The sequence below is a fragment of the Paramormyrops kingsleyae genome, chromosome 17 (assembly GCF_048594095.1).
Source record: "Paramormyrops kingsleyae isolate MSU_618 chromosome 17, PKINGS_0.4, whole genome shotgun sequence".
Taxonomy (NCBI): Eukaryota; Metazoa; Chordata; class Actinopteri; order Osteoglossiformes; family Mormyridae; genus Paramormyrops; species Paramormyrops kingsleyae.
In genome coordinates this window covers 6,423,491-6,446,121 of record NC_132813.1, presented here as the reverse complement: position 1 = coordinate 6,446,121, position 22,631 = coordinate 6,423,491, and the positions used below count along the sequence as shown (strand labels likewise).

General features: G+C 50.5%; 1 protein-coding gene across 12 annotated transcripts in view; it reads left to right on the top strand.

Annotated features, from left to right (window-relative positions):
• myo18ab (myosin XVIIIA b) overlaps positions 1-22,631 on the top strand; it is an 88,383-nt gene that overhangs the window by 61,439 nt on the left and 4,313 nt on the right. For 9 of the 12 annotated variants that reach the window (XM_072701532.1, XM_072701531.1, XM_072701529.1 and 6 more), the window contains 19 exons: positions 408-497; positions 917-1,036; positions 1,710-1,821; positions 2,672-2,799; positions 3,133-3,287; positions 4,640-4,763; positions 4,861-5,061; positions 5,163-5,273; positions 5,939-6,043; positions 6,316-6,462; positions 6,567-6,680; positions 9,329-9,445; positions 10,022-10,105; positions 11,242-11,379; positions 12,672-12,857; positions 14,310-14,449; positions 15,189-15,233; positions 19,402-19,524; positions 20,707-22,203. In XM_072701532.1, coding sequence (XP_072557633.1) covers positions 408-497; positions 917-1,036; positions 1,710-1,821; positions 2,672-2,799; positions 3,133-3,287; positions 4,640-4,763; positions 4,861-5,061; positions 5,163-5,273; positions 5,939-6,043; positions 6,316-6,462; positions 6,567-6,680; positions 9,329-9,445; positions 10,022-10,105; positions 11,242-11,379; positions 12,672-12,857; positions 14,310-14,449; positions 15,189-15,233; positions 19,402-19,524; positions 20,707-22,195 — 3,729 coding nt within the window. In that variant the 3' untranslated portion in view covers positions 22,196-22,203. The remainder of the gene's footprint in view (positions 1-407; positions 498-916; positions 1,037-1,709; positions 1,822-2,671; positions 2,800-3,132; positions 3,288-4,639; positions 4,764-4,860; positions 5,062-5,162; positions 5,274-5,938; positions 6,044-6,315; positions 6,463-6,566; positions 6,681-9,328; positions 9,446-10,021; positions 10,106-11,241; positions 11,380-12,671; positions 12,858-14,309; positions 14,450-15,188; positions 15,234-19,401; positions 19,525-20,706; positions 22,204-22,631) is intronic. The other 3 variants (XM_072701534.1, XM_072701526.1, XM_072701535.1) reach the window with 3 other exon arrangements.

Sequence of the window (22,631 nt, the reverse complement as noted above, 5' to 3'; positions counted from 1 at the left end):
GTAAAAACCATAGGCATCCGTGCAACTGCTAGGCAGTAAAATCATAATATAATGCAGTAAACCTACAGTGAATTAGTGAGGATCACCAAGTCATGAAAGACTGTTCAGTATAGAGAGTAGAATGTGAAAACGTATCCTATGTAGGATGTGAGGTGGATTAGTGCCTGCAGAAGTCTCCGGAAGTCACCTTGTACTTCTTGTGCCCCTGTGGCCTGTGAGGGATGACTTTGGTAAACTGTAGCTCAGGTCCTGGAGGGTGGGGGGTGGTCGGGATGTGGAAGGGACCTTTATTTTTGCCTTAGCTGCAGGATTGAAGATAGCCACTAGGTGGCACTCATGACTCCTCCTGGTGCAGTTGGGAGCTTGCCGTTCTAACTCTGTGTCCCCCTCTGTCTGTCCTCATCCAGGAGGAGATCCAGCAGCTGAAGGCGAAGCTGGAGAAGGTGGAGAAGGAGAGGAACGAACTGAGACTCAACAGCGACCGGCTGGAGAGCAGGGTAGGGTTGGCTTACCGTGATCAGGAGTGAGGCTGCCAGCATTTCCACATCTCAAACACACACACACGCACACACACACACACACGCACACACTCCCCTTTTGCCTTGGCACTGAGGCTTGGGCAGCACTCCAGAGCTGGCAGAACTGTCCTATAAGAAAATGTCTCAAACACATGCCGGGAGCTGGGCTGCATACAGCCAGAACGTCCTCCTGTGCTCCTGAGGCACACGTGACTGGTTCTGTGACAAGGTTGTGGGCCGGTTGAGTCCGTTCATTGGCGCTGGTCCATTTGCCTCCGCTGCCGATAGGGGAAGCAGCCTGATGGCCTGACTGGGCCTTCAGGCGACCACCCCCCCCCCCCCCCACACACACACACACACGTTCTCCCCCAGGGGACTGAGGCTGCTTTGTGCCGCAGATCACGGAGCTGTCATCGGAGCTCGCTGACGAGAGGAACACGGGTGAGTCGGCGTCCCAGCTGTTGGAGTCGGAGACCTCGGAGCGCCTCCGTCTGGAGAAGGACATGAAGGACCTGCAGGTAAGGGGAGCCCAGGACCCAGCGTAGAGTCTCCCAGGTGATTAGCGGGCTAGCAGGCGGGGTTAGCTGGGGAAGCGGCCCACAGCCTCTGCGGCTCAGGATGCCAGGCCTCCCACGCTGCCTTACCTGCGGCTTTCTCCCCCCGAAAAGGAAAGCCAGCGCCTCAGCAGAAACACCATCGAGTGAACAGTGAAATTTGCAAGTAGCTCTTAATAGACATTAAATAATCTAAAGATTTAAAACTGAAACCATTTTCAGTAACAGGCATGGTCTATTACCCGTGAGTCCATTTGCACGCCCTGCAGTGAACTGTGGTGGGCGCGGGGGGGTGAACAAGCAGAGGGCATCGGGGAACTAATGGCACCATGTTATGAAAATGAACAGTGAAATCAGATTTGGACCTGGCATTTTTTTAATTCCCCCCCCCACACTCGGACATTTATTTGACGAGACTTGGCATAGGTAAAATCCCAAGGGCGCGGACTAGATTTTCCCGATGAGTGCTTGTGGAGCGTAGCCATTGCTGAAAGGTGAACCGGGCACAGATTGCCTTGGTCATGGGGGAGAGGAGGGTGTAATTGGCCGGGGTGGGGGGGGGGACGTCATCCGGGGGAACAGATGGCCCTCAGAATTTGCCCTGTGGGGGCTGATGGCTGCCATGTGCCGGGTACAGAGCAAGTTTGACGCCATGAAGAAGCAGATGGAGACCATGGAGATGGAAGTGATGGAGACCAGGCTGATCCAAGCATCAGAGCTGAACGGCGAGATGGATGACGACGACACGGGTGAGTGGGTGGGGCATGTAGGGTGTGGTGGTGTGGGGTTTGGGTGGGGTCTCAGGGCTCACCTGGGGATCCCCATCTTGTGGTATGCACCGCCCGTTGCCGTCTTGGGGGCTGCCGGTGCCCTAAAATTAAACTGCAGACGCACCCCCACCGGCAAATGAGAAAATAATCTCCAAGATCAGACCCTGAGCTGGCTGGGAAGCTGCCATTTACGCTATTTATATGGAAATGGCAGCTTGCAGTGGAGAGTCCTTCAGCCTCTATGGAGGTGAGATGATGGGCTTGATTTCAGATCATCTGTCGGAATTAAAGCGGACCGACCCAGATTGGAGCCCCTCCCGCCCCAACCATCACGGGCTTTGAACCCATTTCCCTTGCAGAGCGTCTGAAATGCCAGGTCAGCTTTCGGTCCGGCGGCCCCATATCCACTGTACCGGTAACGCCACCTAATTGATTCTTGATCCCTGCCCCGTGAGGTCTAATACGTTCCAGTTAATGTTTATTCTCCTGTAATTAAAGAATCGGGTATCGATCCTATGGTGTTGGGTGAGCTGTCGCAGCCATTAAAGCTGTTTCATATTATCCCTTTGAGGTGCAAAAAAAAAAAAACTTACAATATTGATTAGTGAAATAATGGAGCATCGCATGACTGTACAGTGTTCCTTACTTCATCATCAGCTAATAGCAGAGAAGAGAATCATTTCTGGTTGGCTGTAGAGGAGCGTTTGCATCCGCAGGCTAACGGTTCGGTCGATCAGACTTTTTCTTGCACGCCTGGGAGATCACAGGGATAAGTCCGTGTTCCCACTTATCCCATTTGTTTGTGCGTATTCCCTCGTCCTGCCCACAGGGGGCGAGTGGCACCTGAAGTACGAGCGCGCCATTCGGGAGGTGGAGTTCACCAAGAAGCGGCTGCAGCAGGAGTTTGACGACAAGCTGGAAGTGGAGCAGCAGAGCAAGAGGCAGCTGGAGCGAAAAGTGAGTCAGCGTCCCCCCCCCAACACTCGCCTGTATCCATATCTTTGTGGGGACCGTCCATTCATTCTCTATGGGAAAAACCCTAATCCCAGAGATGAAAACCTTAACCCCCACCCAGTCCGACCTTTAACCATAAGTAAACAAACACACAAGTTTTTTTTTAGTTTTTTAATTCATTCACATTCACAGATTTTTATAAAATCAAGCTTCCCCTTCTGCAGACTGAAAATATGGTCCCCACAACATCAACAGAACGGGTTTTTTATCACATTGTGGGGACGAATTGCGACAGTCTAACGAGAGCCTGCTGCTATCCCCCCCTCCCCCACGCAGCTGACAGACCTACAGGCGGACGGCGAGGAGGTGCAGCGCTCGGTGCAGCAGCTGAAGAAGAAGTGCCAGCGGCTGACGGCCGAGCTGCAGGACACCAAGCTGCACCTGGAGAACCAGCAGAGCAGGAACCACGAGCTGGAGAAGAAGCAGAGGAAGTAAGCTCCAGTCCAGGAAAATGCGTGACATCGTGACATAGCAGGGGGCAGCTAATTCAGTGCCCAGGGAGCGGTGCCTGGGGGCGGTACCTTGCTCAGGGTACCTCAGTGGTACCTTGCTGGTTGGGGATTCAAACCAGGCCACCACTGTCCCTCGTGCACAAACATGCTGGTACACTTTACACATGTACAAGTGTATTTACACAGATGTGCACGTGTAGCCGCAGACACACTGTACACCATAGTGTACACACATTATTCATGTCACACGCACAGCCTTTAGAATATCCTTACACCTGCATAAACGTTCAGAGGCGCATGATCATACACCCACGTCGCCTCAAACCCGTGTTCTGTTAGTCCTTCCTCCTCCCGCAGCTGCTGTCAGCCAGGAGCACATTTAAGCTGACAGCTTGAGGGAGGACTGGCGTGGCGTATGACTTAGGAAAGTTCAGCGTGACCTTTTCAGTCTCCGGCATCAGCCAAACGGCAGCGCGGCGAAGGCCTTTAAAGAGCACTGTGAGCCCAGCGCTCGGCTCGACGGGCCCCTCCCCACCCGCCCCTCCCCCCTGAACGGGAATGGCTAACCGGATGCAGCACCCTTTTTTGGATTCTGCGCCGTCAGTGTGCGTCCCTGAGAACTGGGAACAAGCGAAGAACAAAAACCACGGCGAGAGCGACCCCTAGGGGGCAGACTCTAGCAGTCGAGGGTTTAAGCCACGAGACCCGTTTTATCCGAAAGCCGGCCCAGCATCGTGGAAGTCACAGGGCTGTGAAATGGGAATTTGGGGGATGGGGGCTGGCTGCAGTAGATGAGGACAAGGCAGGCGGGGTGTGGGGGGGGGGTGGGTACTGGCCATCAGGCAAGTTCTTGGATTTGTGACCTGAGTGTGACGTAAGAGGCTATGAGGAACGGCTGGGTCTTCACAGGTCCTGGGTGCGTATCGCTCTCATCCACACATTTGGAACCATCAGTGCTTTCTGCCAGACTCCCGCAGAATATTTAATTTTTAATTGTCAGGTTTCCCTGCACTGCTTCTGCAGAGCTGAAGGACGTCGTCAGGGGACATAGGGCATAGGGTGCTGTTTTTAGCAGACTGCTAAGCTGTGGGTCCCCAGACAGGCCACTATATCTCAGCTCTCTCATTATGCTAATGTGTCTTTGACAGCATATCAAAGGGGGGTAAATATATGGAATATCAAAACATGTCAATATATATAAGCTGCAGATGAAATTTTAATGAAGCAATGCTTCTGAAACTGCTTTCCCCGGCGATTTTAGTTATTGTGTCAGATATTTCGGCTGCGGTCACAGGTTAGAGGTGACATGAGCCCTCGGGGGAACTTTGCAGGTTCGACTCGGAGCAGTCGCAGTCCCAGGAGGAGGTGCAGCGGGAGCGGACGCAGCGGGAGAAGCTGAGTCGGGAGAAGGATATGCTGACTGGGGAGGTGTTTGGCCTGCGGCAGCATCTGGAGGTGGGAGAGGCACGCCGTTGTTGAAGACTCTGCAGCAACCGTATGAGTCTTAGGCGTTAAGTCTAACTCTGTTCCCCCCCCGCCCCCGAAACAACAGGAGAAGGACCTGGAGTTGTGCGCTGTCAACTTGAAGGTGGAGCAGCTGGAGGCGGAGCTATCGGACCTCTCGTCCCAGGAGTCCAAGGACGAGGCCTCGTTGGCCAAGATCAAGAAGCAGCTTCGGGATCTGGAGGCCAAGGTGAAGGACCAGGAGGAGGAGCTGGACGAGCAGGCCGGCACCATCCAGATGCTGGAGCAGGTACTTGGGTTGTCATTTCGGGGACCCGGAGATGAACCGGCCGCTGTCATGTCAGTATCCAGGATACAGTGTCTTTCTCGTGACTTGCCGCGGCCTCGTAGGCGAAACTACGCCTGGAAATGGAGACGGAGCGGCTACGGCAGACTCACGCCAAGGAGGTCGAGGCCAAGGACGAGGAGGTGGAGGAGATACGGCAGTCGTGCTGTAAGAAGGTACGAGATCGGGGCTCAATGCTGGAGTCGCTGTGGCGTCTCGCACTCCTGAATCGGGTCAGTGTGGAGACCCGATGTGAGAATTGAGTTTTTCTTCTTTTCAACTACACAAAACTCTCAGCCGGGTTAGTGGGGGCCTGGTGTACTCACCCCTGAAAGTGGTTTTCTGTGAGAAGTCGAAGTGCCTGTGTGTGTGTGTTTGATGCGCATCAGGTCTTGGCAGTGGGGGGGGGGGGCACACAGTATCTACTTCTCAATATCAAATTTTTTTTCCAACTGCCTTTTTAACTACGTTTCATTCATTTAGCTTCTATCTAAAGTGATGTACATTCTTGAGAGCAGAGTCAGATGGGGTTAAGGGGCCCGATCAAGGGTCCAGTGGTGATATCCCTCCTTCAGTCCTGGGATTTAAGCTGACGACCTTCCGACACGTCATCCTTACCGGCCGAGCTGCACACCGCCCCCATAAGTCACCTGTTCACTGACATCACCGCGACTCACAATCACTGCACTCAGTGTGGTTTCCTTCAGCTCTGGATTGCAGTGCGCATACTGTATGTGAATGGGGGGGGGGGGTTGATTTATGTGTCCGAAACTACCGTCATGCGGTGGCTGCCAGTCTCACCCACTCAACCACCCCCCCCCCCCCACCCCGTGATTGACAGCTGAAGCAGATGGAGGTGCAGCTGGAGGAGGAGTACGACGAGAAGCAGAAGGTCCTCCGGGAGAGGAGAGACCTGGAGGCGAAGCTGCTGACTGCTCAGGACCAGGTGACCCTCAGCTGTGACTCTTAACTCGGGTTGCTAAATACGTGAACTGCTCTGCGCTCCTGTAGGATTGTGGGATAGCGGCTGGTTTAGAGGCCTACAAAGTGGGCCTCTCACCCGCAGTGGTCACATGTCACAAATCTGACACAGGAGACTAGTGACCATATCAGTAAGCGCAGTGGTGATCAGGTTGAGACATTGAGGTCCATTTATCATGGGCTCTGTGGGTTCTGAGCCGCTTGTGGACTGTCTGGATCTCCCCCCCCCCCACACAGGTGAGCCACAGGGACGTGGAGACGGAAAAGCGCCTGAGAAAAGACCTGAAACGCACCAAGGCCCTGCTGGTCGACGCCCAGATCATGCTGGACCACCTGAAGAACAACGCACCCAGCAAGCGTGAGATAACACAGCTCAAAAGCCAGGTGTGCACCCCCCCATCCCTAAAACACCATCCATGTTTACTGCGGGTTTAAACCCGGATGCCCAGTGCACTGGAGTTCACTGGACTTGCCCTTCCGTCCTACAGCTGGAGGAGTCGGAGTTCACCTGTGCGGCCGCCGTCAAGGCCCGCAAGTCCATGGAGGCCGAGATCGAGGACCTGCACGTCCAAATGGACGACATCTCCAAAGCTAAAAGCGCTGTGAGTGCGACGGCCTTCCCCCCACGTCGCCGGGGCCACACCCCTGCTCATCATCGAGGGGGAACTTGAGATTCAGCTGCCGCAGTCTCCTCTGAGCTTGACACTGACAGGAAGTTGTGAGGAACTCGGAGATGACAACTATTTAGTTGCGTCACATGAGATACGGGCCCTGCTGATGCCCCCCTCCCCTCAGCTCTGCTCAGCAATAGCTCCTCCACCTCTTTTTGTTGGGGGGTGGCTCAGATTTAGCCATCGATTGCCATGGAACGATTTCCGCCCATAATGACATGTTTCAAAACCCATTTCGAACACGCCATATCACCTTGAAATACATTATGGCTTAATGATTCTGTCACTCTTTCTTTTTTTTCCCTCCCAGTCTTTACTGATGGGTGAAGAATAGAATTCATGTAGAAGCTCAGTGGCAGACTGCTGTAGGGCAGCAAAATGGATGGCTGGCTGTTTTAGGCTCTCCGATTCAGGGGGCTTTAGATGCTCGCTTTTGCTGTTCTCTTCCGCTGTGCCAGTTTTGAAATTTCCGCGCTCTGTTAAGCAACACCGATCTGAAATGTGCCCGAGATCTCTCCACATTCCCTCTACGCGGTCCTGAGATTCGTTTGTATGAGCGTCAGGCACTTGTGGGGGACAGATGTTGATAGAAAACCAATGGCGATGTCCCCATGAAACAAATAATGTACATTTTCCTTCCTTCATCCATCCATCCAACCATCCATCCATCCGTCTACACCCAACTGCTTTTTTCCCCCTCTGGAGTCAGAGGAATAGAGTAACCCGACAACATTGTGCTGCTACACAGGAATAGCACATGCAAAGCCTGCTGGGATAGCGGTGGCCAGAGGTAGCCTCTGGGACCCCACATTACCCTTTAAACATGCCGTATGTGTGCAAACATGTGACCATCCTTTGGAGTCGTAAGTGTAAATAAATTTGGCTTCGTTTCAGGATAACACCATACGCTCAGGCCGTTCCGCCTTCCATGGTCTTTTCGCGACGCTCTAGTTAGATGGATGTCTTTTGTGTTGGTGTGTATTAGCGGTCATTTAATTTCCCAAGTATGTGCTAATGGATTCATTAGCCTGTCTGATATTCACATTTTCCCCCGCCTTATTAATACGTCCTGTTCCTGGCTCCTGAGAAGTGCCTTTTCTATATTGTTGAGGTAATTATCAAAATGAAATTAGTCTTCCAATTTGTCTGGGGGAGTATGCAACTGCAGCACTACGGTAGGCAGCAGCTAATTAGCTTCTCTGACTATGGTTGCTAATATGTGGGCCCTCCCCCCCCTGCCTCCAGTCTGACGGGGGGGGGGCTGCCGTACAGCCCAGGATTTATTTGGTTTTCCAGGTTCATTTGAGCCTCATTATCTGCTATTTTCATGTTATTATTCGGGGCAGCATGGAGGGGGGGGGCAGTAGTTACTACTCTTGCCTCGCGCCTCTAGGACCGGGGTTCGAGTCTCCGCCACGGCTCCGTGTGTGTGGAGTTTGCATGTTCTCCCCGTGTCTCCGTGGGGTCTCCTCCAGGTTCCCCGGTTTCCGCCCCACAATCCAAAAACATGCTGCAGTTAATTGCAGTTGCCAGATTGCCCGTAGGTGTGAATGGTGAGTGTGCCCTGTGACGGGTTGGCCAGATTGCCCGTAGGTGTGAATGGTGAGTGTGCCCTGTGACGGGTTGGTGCCCCGTCCTCGATTATTCCCTGCCTTACGCCCATAGCTTCCGGGTTAGGCTCCGGAACCGCACAACTCTGCATAGGACATGTGGGTGTGGAAGATGGATGGATACATTATTATTATTATTGCTATTAATAATAGTAATAATAATAATAGTGGTTAATTGTGTTTAGATGTGCAGCGTTGTAACCATCAAGCAGCCACAGCATTGTTTCTCACACTTTTGGCGCTTCTCCACCACCAGTGTGAGCAGAGTTGTACCCAAGCTGTACCGCAAAGAGGTGATTTTCCATTGTAAATTATGGAAGCTTTACCCGACCCTTATCCGCGCTTATGTGGCCCTGCTTACCATCAGGGCCAAAAGTGTGACTAAACAGAGCTGTTTGTGTCACTACCATCTGATTGGTCAAAATGCACCGAGATACCAGTGATCTGCGTCAATTAGTATGGATTATATTAAGGAAAAAAAGGGCATATTCTATATATTATTATTAATTATTAGTAGTATCGCACATTACGATGTTTTGATGCAGTCCCAATAACACAGAATCTGAAATTTCCAGCCACTCACTTAAAAAGGGAATGGCTGAATGGAAAGGATTCGTAATGCAAATTTTACGCAACCGAATGCTAATTCCATTAGCGTTAGCCAACATAACACAGAAATTCCCATAGACATGCTAGTGGAAATTACCACATAGTAAATCTGAACAGTAAATCTCTTTCATTTTATGTGACTGCCTCTCTCCGAACCAGGCAGCGCCTTTATTGAGCTGACCCCCCTGCGGTGGAAAACCAAAGCGAGCTGGAACCGTGCTGTAACTAGTATCTCTTTGCGGTGCGGGTAGGGAAAGGCCTGGTTCCTCTGTGCCAGTGGAAAAGCAGCATTTGCTCCTGAGAGCTTAATCTCCCGGCCATGTTACCCCCCCCCCCCGCTTCCCAACTTCTGCCTGTCAGTTGGAGGAGCAGCTGAGTCGGGTGCAGCGGGAGAAGAACGAGCTACAGTCGCGCATGGAGGAGGACCAGGAGGACATGAACGAGCTGATGAAGAAGCACAAGGCCGCCGTCGCCCAGGTAACCCCCACCCCCTCGACCCTGCGTATACCCTTCAGTGCGCTGCCCCACTCCCACAGTACTGCTGCTCAAAGCTTTTCTCTTTCCAGTATTATATTCAAAATAATATAGGTTGCTTTAATGACATTTCTATCCATTTATACAGCATGTTAACTTAGTAGAACAAATTAAGGCTAAAAGTACAACAGGAGCAACTCTCCTGGGTCTTGAACTACTAACTTTTGAAGTCTTTTTCTTTAATTACTGCACCACCTACTGTCCTATTTTGCTAATGCTGACTTGGGGCTTTTTACTGAGCCCAACACCATAGGGTTTTATTGGTTTAAGATTACGTAACTTAAATAGTTTTTCTATCGCTTATCTGAAATTATCCAAAAGACGTTACAAATGGAAAAAAAAAACATTCTTTCATCCTCTTTATTAACGTTCCTTCTCCCTATTAATTCTTTAATCCTTGAATGTTTTCTCACGTTATTCATTGCTTCGATCTCCCTCTGCGGCCGCCTCGCTTTCGGTGACTGCGATCGACACTGCGTTTGGCCGCTGACGATGTCCCTGTCCCTCCTTGCCCGACAGTCGACCCAGAACCTGGCTCAGATCAGCGATCTCCAGAGCCAGCTAGAGGAAGCCATGAAGGAGAAGCAGGAGATCCAGGAGAAGGTAACCCCCCCCCCCCGATATCCCCCAAAACATCTGGGTGTGGTCGGATGTGAATTACGCGGCTTTCTTCGTTCACTCGGCCCACCTGCCCTGATCTGCTAATTCTTTGATCCTGGACCGTCGTAAGTGCGCAACGGCCTTGTTGGGATCAAATGGCACTGGACCAGGGGCTTTTTTTGTACTTACCAACTCGCAGACCCCAGTTTGGCTGGATCTACGGCTCACCCTGGAGCTTAAGCGGGCGATGCCCATCTGGGATCGAGCCCTTTGCTGATAAGCCTCGCCTGGGTTCGAAAGCAAAGCCGGGGACTTTTAATGATACTGGTGAGGGATTTCCAAATCCCGCCCCCGGGATCCATAGCTGCTCATTACGGAGGCCACCCTTTCTCCCCATCCTTTCATGGATTTTGAAATAAATCGCTCCGGGCTGACAAAAAAAAAAAGCTGCTCCTTTTATGCTCTAAGAACAGCTTTTATCTGCAAATAGGAGCCTTGGAAAACCGCAAGCGTAACGAGTTTATAAAACATCAGCTTCACCTTCCTCGACGCGCTGTCGAGATCGTTATTAAACCCCTGGCTTCTTCACCGTGCAGCTCATTTATCAGAGACGCTGTCAGACGCCAAGATGGTTATTATTTTGCGGTGTTATTCATGCAAATGTTGCCGGTGTTCATCTGTGGATAAATTGAGTGTGTTTTTCGAGAGTCAGTGTGCAGGAAATCATTATTATTTCTCAAGGAATATTTTATGAAGTTGAAAGGTAAATAAAAACTTGCGGACCTTAAGTAATAGATCTGAAAGGTCTCTTATGCAGATAAAGAAGACTATTTTGGACAGATAAACTGGTATAAACAAATTAAGAGTAAAAGTAGGAAGGCTTACAGTGGGCGAGAATTCGAAGTGGGCGGATGTGAAGTTCCAGATATTTCGGCAGCGAAATACTGTCATGATGCCCATTAGAAGTAAGTTTATTGAAACTTATTTTCATCAATAAATCACTCATATGAGCATAAGTGGGCAAGATGTGGCAGAGTGGCGAGCGGCCTGCAGTCCATAAGACGGTTCCTTGGCGGCGAGTCAGGTTGTGGAAGCGCGGATTCGGTCAGAACCCACCTTCTGTTTCTGGGCTGGCTCAGCTCCAAGCCCTGCAGAGCCAGCTGGATTTCCAGGAGCAGTCCATGGTGGAGAAGTCACTGGTCAGCAGACAGGAGGCCAAGATCCGCGAGCTGGAGACCAAGCTGGAGTTCGAGAAGACTCAGGTCAAGCGTCTAGAGGTGAGCCGGGGCGGGGGGGAGCCAGCCTGCATGTGAGCTGAGAGGGGAGCGAGGAGGGTGGGGAGCGAGGAGGGTGGGGGGCGGGGATTAATTAATGAGCATGTGTAAAGGGATTAATAGAGACTTCCTCCAAATATATTCACCTTTCCTACACCTGCCTGCCCCTCCCCCCAACACTCTCTCCCCATTTTTTTTTTCCCACCGTCTCTCCGAGATTAATGCAATTTGGCTCCGAAAGCTGTTAGATTACGTTATGTCGCTTCTCATCTAACTTTAACTCTCCCATCTGTCTTGCGAGTAATAGCATATTTACTACATGGGCTTCTATTTACTAATTTGGTTATTTTGAATTTGCATCCGCTGATTTCTGGAGACGAAAGGGGAAACGTTTTTAATTTTGCAGCTTTCATAGAAAAAAGTAACGAGGAGGTACCTGTTCTGGCTTTGAAATGTTACCAGCCGCCTGCACCTACATCCACTCTTTTATTATGTGTCCAATACCACACAGCGTTAACCTGACTAAAGGTCTAGCGGCCACCCTCCTCTTGCATCGAGTCGTTGGATCAATGTTGTCAAAATAAATTCACCCAAATGTTTGCCAACCGGCTGTCTTACATGACCCCCACCCCTCCCGGCGCTCTAACCGTACACCCGGTTCACGGCGCTGTGAACTTTCAAGCTGTTAGGTAACGAAAGGTCACCGACCCCGCGTCTGTGTGGGAGGGATCGATGCAGTCTGCGGTTCGGAGGCGGTCAGGCAATCAAATGCGGTTTAAAGAGGTCGACTACGAAGGTTGAATCTCCATCTGCTGGTGCGTTGAATTGCTTAATTTAAGACGCGAGATTTAAAAAGAAAAAAAAAAAAACTTTTAAAAAAATGATTTTATATATGTATTTTTTAATTGTGGTGGATAAAGAAGTGGAGTGACAGTAGGTGGCTTCGAGTTCCGGTGTTTTGTCACCTGGTCTGCCTTTTTGCAGTTCCGGCTGTCTAATATAAGCTGATATTTGTTCAAGGCAAACAAAAAAATAAATAAAATCGCATTAAGGTCGCATAGGACCCACATTATTGCATGCAGGAGATGTCTCAACCTTTGGGACCCCGTTCAGTGTAAGTGTGTGTGTGGAAGAAGGGGACAGGATATGGATTTGACCCAGACAGCCTTGTGCATTTACATCTCGAAGCAGAACGGCCAGTTTCCCCAGAATTAACGAGGTGTAATAGCAGCTTGGAACTTAGGATTTTTGTCATGAATCTCTCATTCACGTAAATGCCGCGTTTAACCGCTCAGAGCCTGGTCGGCCGGCTGAAGGAGAACGTGGAGAAGCTGACGGAGGAGCGAGACCAGCGGACGGCCGGGGAGGGCCGGGAAAGGGAGCAGAACAAGCGCATGCAACGGCAGATCCGAGACATCAAAGAGGAGATCACCGAGCTAGCCAAGAAGGAGGCGGAGGCCAGCCGCAAGAAGCATGAGCTGGTAGGGCCTCCTCGTTTCTTCACGGGGGGGGCTACACTAAAAGTTCTGGCAAGGGCAGATGCTGTTACATTTTTATGAGATGCTGGGTCATCGCTTGATTTATCTGAATCTTTATGCATAAAGATTCCAGTATATAGAGTGTCTCAGATGTAACATCAAAGCTTTATTATTCAAGTGTTTCGATACCCAGTAGCTTTTGTTAAGAGATGTCAAAAAAATCCTTGATTCTTTTTTAGAAGCCCTTAAGCTGTCTCCCAGAAAGCGCCAATCAAACATTACTTCCGAGTGCTCCTGACAGTGCTATTAATTATAACGTAATTCGATTGATAATGTTTTTGACTAATTGGACTGATAATCAGCGATCATTGTTGCTATCATTGCAAATGGTTGTGACGTCAACCGGTTCCTACTGAAGTCTGCTTCTGGATAGGTGGTCAGTGGAGTCTTGTGGGTCTTTTAATCTGGTCAAGCAGAAGCTGGGGCTGAAGTTGCATCAGTTTGTTTGTCAAAGTGAGAAGCCTGGATGGCTAGGGGCTTGAGCATGAGAGGAGAGCTGGCCAGAGGAGCACTTTTGGTAAGCAGAATTGGCTTGGAGGGAAGGACTGGACTCCACGCGAAGATGCCCAGTGATGATGGTTAATGGTTCACATGGACAGCAGGGCGATCGCCATGGAAGCTGGAATGCATGAAGGAGCGTGACAAATCGTCCTCCAAATCAACCTTTAATGTATCGCTTGAGTTAAATGGCCCGGTGACTGACAGCACACATTAATTTCACCGCTAATGGATTTTGAAGCTTCACTCCTCAATCCATGTCCCTAATACATGAATATAAGCAACACGTCATTAGACATGCAAACATCATTCAGTTAAATTTGCTTCATATAAAGGGATGGGGCCGTGGTACATTGGCCTCAACTGGAAGCTGATTGGCCTCCAGTGTGACCCCTCACCATCACTCATCGATTTAAAACATATCATTGGCTAATGTTAATGTTGGCCCCTCTATATGAGATATGGCTCCTCTTATGCCCCCCACCTTAAAAAAAATATCTTAGTGCGTTTCTCAATACTAAGAACACAAAGATGGTACTCGCGGTCTTGGTGAGACAGGTCTTGCTAACTTGCCTTCCGAGAACGAACTTGGGGTGCAACGAATCATGGGATTGGTCTCATTCGGCGAGGATGCAACCGATGTATCCATGATATTTGGGGTGGGGCAAGAACGACATCCAGGGAATTTTACCACCCTCTGTATTCTGTTCTTGAGTATTGGAACTGGTCTTCAGCAATGGAAGATGACGTGGGTACAACAGAACAAAAGCACGCATGTCAGGAAACACCCATAGTCACATGAAGAATATTTTTTCAACTAAGCACAGCTGGTCTCAACGGGCTATTAAGGCAATGCATTGTGGGTCAAGTACTCAGTATATAACTTCTTCCCCGCAGGAAATGGACATCGAGAGCTTGGAAGCCGCCAACCAGAGTCTGCAGGCAGATCTTAAACTCGCTTTCAAACGGATCGGCGACCTGCAGGCCGCCATCGAGGACGAAATGGAGAGCGACGACAACGAGGACCTCATTAACAGGTCCCGAGCCGTCCACACATTGTCCATCTGTGCTGTGATACCCCGGTCTTCCAGGAGTACCGTGGCTGCAGGAAGTGACATCGTGACTGCTGCCATCCCTTACCGTAATGATTACTCCGGACTTCATATTCACAGATAACTTGGAAATTACCCAGCACAGATATTTTCCTGTAGCTAATACAGCCGGAATGAGTCTGGCATATCCTATTTACATTTCCGGAAAGATTTGTCTTGGAAGCAGCAGCGCTTAATCTCAATATTTAAATAGTCTTTTCTCCTTTTCCGTCAGCTACAGCTGTCCCAGTTTAATCAGGATCCGTCCTCCTCGTTTAGCATTTGTTTATTTATAGTTCCTGACTCCTGCTGAGGCTCGTTTGTACAAGAGGCACAGCTCTGCTGCCTCGCCGTAGTAAAACTAGTTAGTAAAAAGTCAGTCGGCATTACCATACGCTAACTTGTCAGCAAAGCAGTGTGGGCGGGCGGGATAGGGTGCGAGGGAGTACTGGTGAGTCACAGTCCAAAAATACAGAGGAAGACATGACTCCTGCCCATGGGAACATCGGACCTCTGAATATACGCGGACATCTGCCTCTGCCTCTATTTGATCCTGCTGTGTGTTTATGCTCCCGTGACGCATTGCTGATTCGGTGTGGCTCTTTTTTTTACTTTACTTTCTCACTTTTCCTTTCTTCCCCCTCCTCATTGTCTTGGTGTGTCTCGTCCATTTGTCACGAGCCAGTTTACAAGACATGGTGACAAAATACCAGAAAAGAAGGAATAAAACGTGAGGGCCACATTTCTTTTACTTTTAAAACTTTTATGTTTGAACTTTATAGCTCTTCACCAGCGAAAGGTGCAGTATTCACTAAGCCTCCCCAAAACAGCAGGGACTCCTGCTTAATTTCTGGCCAGAGAATCTGGGATCCCAGGTTCCAGATCCTTGGGTGTTTTGGAAACAAATTGGGAACAAATGTTTAAAGATGAGATTGAGCGTGCACATGAGCGTGCACAGAGAAGTGGACACTCACCAGCAGTGTATTAATTCCATCTCAGGAGGCTTCAGTGATACTGCACCAGTGATCTTTTCCTCACTGGCCAACCCCCCCCCCCAAGGCGCACGCACCACCGCATGGTCCTGCCTGCTCGGTGACACGCATGCACCAAACAACATGCTTCCACCTGCATCCAAACCCCGCCCACCCCCATCTACCCTCCTACTTCCCAGTTTGTTAGGGAACTGTTACAGAATGTGCTGCCGCGAGGGGCTGATCTGTCTGGGCCCCTGCAGAACTGCGTGTGGAGCCCCCTTTTCCACCCTTACCCTCCCTGTCTGCCCGGTCATGATCTGTGCCCATTAAGGCCAGAGACAATCACACAGATTGCGAGGAGCCGTCCACACTGTTTCTGGCCTGGGCTCCTATATTTGCTCGGTTGGATGGGAGCAGCACCCCCCCCCCCCCCATCCATCCGTCTTTCAAGCACACCCCCTCGATCACGGACATGCTGCACATGCAGCACGGAATCGCCGCCTCTCTACGTCCAGCTGTCCCAAAGTAGGCGCCTACTGTACCTCAGTCGCTGTACTTTTCTGCTTCTTCTGTGCTTTTATTTTTAAACTGTGGCTTTTTATTTTTAAACTGTCACGGCGCCGTCTGACCAAGCGTAACGCATTGCAGCACCGGGGAAAATAACTGCTGGCGTAATGCAGATGGGGATGCGTCACACTTTACGGGTGTTTGCTGGGCAGCTTGATTAGTTGAGCCCTGCCTGCACTTTCCGAAACGCGTCCGTGTGCATTTCGCGATATCCTCAGACTCTATAGTCTGTGCCTCTCAGCTGCAGAGAGCGAGCTTTCATTGACTGATACCATTTTTAAAAGGGCCAGTGCTTTTCCTTGGGGAATGTAGTTTTATTACATGTAGAATGTAGTTTAAATTAGCGTGGTATATTCCCCAGTGCTGCAAGATCTGTAGGTCTCTCCGGGGGTCCCTGCTGACTGTGTGCCGAGAATTTTCCAGAGCTCTGGTACCCGGTGGCAGCCCTTCCTCGAGGCGGGGAAGATGCCCCAGAATAAAGCGAGGAGATTGGAGAGGAACCTTAAAAAAAATAATAAAAAAAAATAAAGAGCTCTCTGAGTAATGAAAAGAAGACACTGGTTTAGGCTTAAGGGAAGCACTTCACTTAAATGACCTCCAGATACAATTTCAGCGCCCCTTTAAAATCCCCCTAGCAGCTGATAACAGGTCTCCATTGACATGATACTGACAATATTTGTTTCAGTTTTTTTGGCCGGTTTACCCTTATATGTAAGTCCATGCCTGTGTGTTAATTTATGATGTGAATGTTTCTGCTAAACGCTTTGAAGAATAGCTGTGGGAGTATTATATGGGTCGCCACACAAACAGCAGCGCGTGGGGGGGGGGGCAAGAGCTGCCTGAACGGGACGGCGAATCCATAGGTGTTAATGATAAATGTAATAGTGTGTAACAGAGATGTACAACCGGTGGCAGCAGACTGTCACACACAATTAATGTCCCCGCGCGCGGTCTTTCTGTTTGTTTGCTCCCCTCAGCTTCAGGACTGCTTAACTAATGGTACACGACCAAGAACATAAATTGTGTGTGACACCGTGTGCAAAGCACTCGATTACAGAGCACTCCCCCGACCTGGAGATCTGCCCTCCCCGCCCAGGATGCCCACCGACGCCCCCCCACACCCACACCCTTGCCCGTCTCCTGAGAAACGCCGAGGGTCTGTGGTGATAGACCGAGGCCTGCTTCAGCAACTGGTGATTCAGTTCCATAGCCCAGGTCACTGGTCTGGAGTTTGCATAGAAATTATAGGTTCCCAGTTGGTGCGTCACTAGGGCTGTTTTATGAGGGGGCTTTAGTCCCCTTAAAATATTATCTACCCCCCCCCCCCCCAAATAAATGTACACTAATTAAATAGTGTGCTCTCATCCATTTGCATTCAAACCAGACCCCCCCAATAAAGGCTAAGCTCCCCTTTTTCATAAAAGTCTAGTGGCGCTCCTACTTCCCAGTAGAATGGATAAAAGACTGTCAGGTCTAACTCGGGGCGAAGGAACAGGGCCGTTAATAAGATGTACGTGTGATTCGCCTGGGCTTGGGGAAGCAGACCTTCCAGCTGGGCGAACCCACTGATTGAAGCTCTACAGCCATGTGGAGAAACTGTAGGAGCGTAAAATGCTGTAATTTCCGTTCAGGCCCGGTACTCTTCATGCTGGGTGTGACACAGGGGCTGACGGGTTTACGTCACCTTTGCTCCGTAGCTGCTGGACAGCATGCTCCCGAAGGGTCTCCATCCGTCCACTTGGTTAAGGCACCTGGCCCTTGTTGGGCACAGCCGTGACGGTCCATGATTTTGGGTTCCGGTGTCGGCGATCTGGATCTCTGACTTGCAAGCCCTTGCTGCCCTTGGCGGTTCTGCCCGCAAGAAAATTCCGGAGACACCAGGCGCCCTCATGTTCTTCTTGAGTTTTAACCTTGGTTTATATTCTTTTTGTACCACTGCCTTGGCTCGCTTGAAACGACATTGTTCACATTTGCCATGTGTCGTGGCGCCTTTGCAGATGTGACATATGGGACTTGGTGTAGAAATGGGACTGAGCAAATAAAATTACCTCCAAGTTACCGCCTTATAATAAAAGCTCCTTCGGTAAAATCAGTATTTCTGAAGTACGACAGACGCCAAGCCTTAGCCACTTTGAAGCCAGAGATATTAATTATGTGTGTTCTCTCAAAACCAGCTCCCCCTCCCCCTATCCACCCCTCAAGTGAAATCTGATTTATTTTTCTAAATTAAAAAGAAGAACAAATAAACTCCCTTCCCGAATGGCGGCTGAAGCGCCTCCCATCACACCTCCGTCGCCCTTTGTTCACTCGAGTCTCACTGATGGGGCTCCGGGAGGGGAGGGCAGACTCGTTTGCACCCCCCAGAGTGTTCCGCAGAGCAGGACCTTAGTAGCTGGGCCCACGTTAATTACAGGTTTGCACCGGAGCCTGCTTAACTGTCGTGTCGTGCCGTTACGGTAAGATTAGCAGAGTGCTTTGAGGTTCGTGTTTTACGTTTCCCGGAAAGCCGTCCGTTCGCTGCCACAAATGCACTTTTGTAGCTTTCTGTCTTTCTGGCAAGGACTCCTTGTTTTTTCTGTACTTGGACCATAGAGAGTTCAGTGAACCCCCCCCCCCCCTTCATCATTCTAAGTTGGTTTTCACTCATCTTCACAGCCAAAGCTAATGTCATGATTGCAGTGCGTCCATGCCCTGATAAAAGAACTTAATGGATGAGTTTTTCTTTTTGTTGTTTTTTTTCCCCCCCTGTTCCATCTAGTCACTTACATGTTATTTTGCTAAACCTTTGTTAAGTGCTGCAGTGCTGCCTCTTGGCTGGGAAGGGCACTCTGTAAAAAAATGAACAGAATTGAATTATCCGTCCATTATATAGTCAAGCCTACTGGTTTTGAGATTCACTCTTTGTGCAAAGCTATGGGGTTTTATTTTTTTCCTTTCCCTCTGTCTCGAATATGTCACCACATGAAGGAAATGTAAATATTTCTGGAAGAGGCCTATTTTCTTGTTCGCCGGAATAGATATTTTTCCCTGGAGAGTGCAGAGGAGAAGTTGAAGCTGGGGGGAAAAAAAAATGAAAGCATTCTAGTTTGTGGAGCTCCCTTTTGCTCGACTCCCCTTTTTGTGTGCCGCTCCCCGGCGCGTCGCTTCTGAGTGTATAACCGGTACCAGGCTGCCGACTAACCGCAAAGCCGCGATTGCAGGGGCCGCTGTTACTGGCCCTTTAACCCACACGCTTGACCCCGCCCACTTATTGCGCTCCAACTCCCCCCCCCCCCCCCCACTAACGTCTAGCTCAGCTCAGCTCAGCTTCCCCATTCTTCAAACTGACTTGGGTTCTCTCTGCCCCTCCCCCGCCAGTGAGGGGGGTTCAGGAACAGACTCTGAGGTGGAGGACCGCGTCGATGGCGTCAAGTCTTGGCTGTCCAAGAACAAGGGCTCTGGCAAGAACCTGTCCGATGATGGCAGCCTAAAGAGTTCCAGGTAAACCCGTAACCCCGCAGAATCCCGCTGCCCATGGGCTCACTTGCTCCCCGCTCCAGTGGTGTTCCTCCTAGAACAGTGACCCAGCGCCTTAGCACAGCCCCTCGGCCTCTTGGAGACAAAGTGAAGGATCACCCTAAGAGCACACACCTCCTCGCACTTGCTTAGACATTGATAGTTGATCATTGATGCGTTTATCTGATGACCAGCCTCCAAAACGGAGCCCCTTCCCACATAGATTTATTGACGTATCCCCCCCCCCCACCCCATCACAGATCGATAACCCTGCCTGGTACCTGACAGGTTCAATGGTACCATTCTCATGTCTTTCAGAGAAGGTCTAATGGCTGTTAGGGCTTCTGTTTATTTGTTTATTTTTAAAGGGACGGTGGTTTTGATCTTCCCTCCGCTTCTGCCACTCAAATCGACTGGACAACGTTTGAGACACTTTTATAGACACGGTTAATTAAAGAATCGTGAAAGTGCAGGCATATGGTTGTTACCTCTGTGTTATAAGAAGAATGTTTTGTTGGGTTGGCCCCCCCATCCTAGGTTGTTCCCTGCCTTGCACCCATAGCTTCCAGGACAGGCTCCCGACCCCCCGCGACCCTGCATAAGTCAGGCGCGTATAGAAATTGGATGCATATTTAGAAGGTGTTTAATATTTGCAATGTTTTTTGAGCCAGCCTGTGCTAAGCTGCACATTCTCCTTTTCCAAGCGATAAGAAAGGGCTGAATCAAAATCCTCAGTTGCGTTACACCACTGAACCTTTTCATTAAAATTGATTCATCCTCTGTATTGTCCTTATGCTCAGTCATGCTGAACTCATTACACCGAGGGCCTGGGCTTGATTTCCTTAAATTCTGTAGTGAAAAACCTTTTGCTGTATTTTTGATTGAACACTTCTCTCGCTTGGAATTCAATTGTATAATCTACCCCCCACATTTATTTGTTTGTGAACAAAAGCACCTTTCCAGTTTTTAGTTTCTCTCTCACCTCCTTTATTATCCAGATGAAAAAAAATATTCAAAACTATTCCTCTTGTTTTTGTTCTTAAATGTCATCCCTCCTTTTTGAGCGTGTCACTCATCCATCGCTTCCCTTTCTGTTCCATTTCCTCCATCTTCGTTTGTGGTCTTATGCCGTCTACGTTTGTCCTCATTTGACGACATCCTCCCCAGATATGCCATCAACGTAGATGGCAAGGAAGGGAAGGAGGGCAAAGAGGGCAAGGAATGGAAAGATGGTAACGGCAAAGAAGTAGAGCAGAGCAGACCTGTGTCCGTGATGAGTTCACTCAGCTACAGGAAGCGCACCAGCTTGAAAGACTCCATAGGGGGCCAGGGAGACGACAGCTCCCTCTTTAGCGCCCTGAAGGAGCAGTCGGAGTGCCAGGACCTGTCCGCGTTCCGCAAGGCGAAGGCTAAGTCCTCCGACGGCCCGGATGACGCCCACTCTGTCAGCTCCTGGAGAAGATCCCAAGCCGGGGACGAGCTGGATGACCGAAGCTCTGTCATTTCTCACGCCTACTCCGAGGCCACCAGCCGGGCCAGGAAGGGGCTGGACAGCCGTTGGTCTGAGTTCGACAAGGAGTCCACAGTCTCCTCATTTGCTCCGAGCCGGGCTTCTGCCCGTCGTGGGCTGGACTTAGATGATGACGGTAAGTCTTCCTTCAGCTTCGGGGGCTCCAGTCCTCACAGCCTGCGCCGCAGCAACTCCTCCCGCCTGGACGACCGACGTAGCGACACCTACGGCTCAGCTGTCAGCCCCAGCCTAAGCAGGCGTTCGGGGGGGCGCAGCCCTGGCAGTGTGAGCCGCGCCGACTCTCGCATGTCCCTGAGTCGCAGCTGCCGGCTCAGCGAGTTTGATGATGACGCTATGAGCGTGGCGTTTAGCGAAGGCCGCTCCAGCGCCTACAGCCCCCACTCATCTGGACGAAGCTTTTCCATGCCGCCTCAAGCCCGGGCCACGGACTCCGACCCCCCCGACACATCTGATATCAAGCCGGTCGCCCACCGGAACTACCTGGACCCGGATCTGGAGGCGGCCATCAACGAGGTTCTGAGCTTCAAGCCCATCAAGTTCAAGAGGCGGAGCCTGGAAGACTCCACAGAGGAGGGAGAAGGCGGGGCGCCGGGCGAGGATGATGAGGACCGCCGAAGCGTGCGGAGTGCCAAGAGCTCCCAGGGTGACCGCGAGGCCGGCCAAGGCTCCTCCGGCGTGCGCCGCTCTGCCTCGGCCCTGGACTTCAGCCGCTCAGCCAGCAGCTGCAGCGGCCGCAGCAGCCGGAGCCACAAGACCAAGAAGAAGAAGAAGAGGAGCCGAGGGTCGCACAGCTCCTCACCGGATGAGCGCCGCAAGAAGGGCTCCAAGAAGAAGTCAAAGAAGAAGTCCAAGAAGAAGGAGACCGACTCAGAGTCATCCTCGTCCGAGTCGTCGTCCTCAGAGTCAGAGTCGGATTCCTCCAGCTCCGGGGCCTCCACCATCTCATACCGCAGCTCCAGTAGCATCAAAAAGGGTCCTGGCCGGCCGGCCTCCGGCTGCGAGGAGGATGACGACCCGACAGCCTCAGCGGGGGGCCCAATGCTCAGCAAAAAAGAAGAGAAGAAGCGGAAGAAGAAGGTGGACAACGTGATGATGAAGTACCTCTACAGGCCTGACAGTGACTAAAGCTGGCAGTAGGTCTCGCCTGGTCTGCGGTGAGGCATGACACCTAGACTTGCTGTGACACTAACCATCGCCAGGCTCTGCTCCCAGCAGCGCTGTGTTACTGGTCGTTTACCCAAAGGTCATTATCTTTTGTATGTTAATTGCCACTGTTTGAACCGTGAACTAACTTTGGAGTCGAATCAAATTATCTCCAACATAACAGCTATTTTCACATTGCAGGGCATTTTGAATTTCATTCAGCAGGTGAAATCTGTTCAAGCTGCTTGGCTCAAACTGTAGGCGTATCAATGTAGGCGAATTACTGTTTTTTTTTTTTATTCTCCTAAAAATACATAATGGAATAATGGATACAACATTGTGTGTTGTATTTAAAGAAATTTTCCACAAAAGGTTAGGGCATTAAATGAGTGCGATTGCAACAACTAACTTACTAATA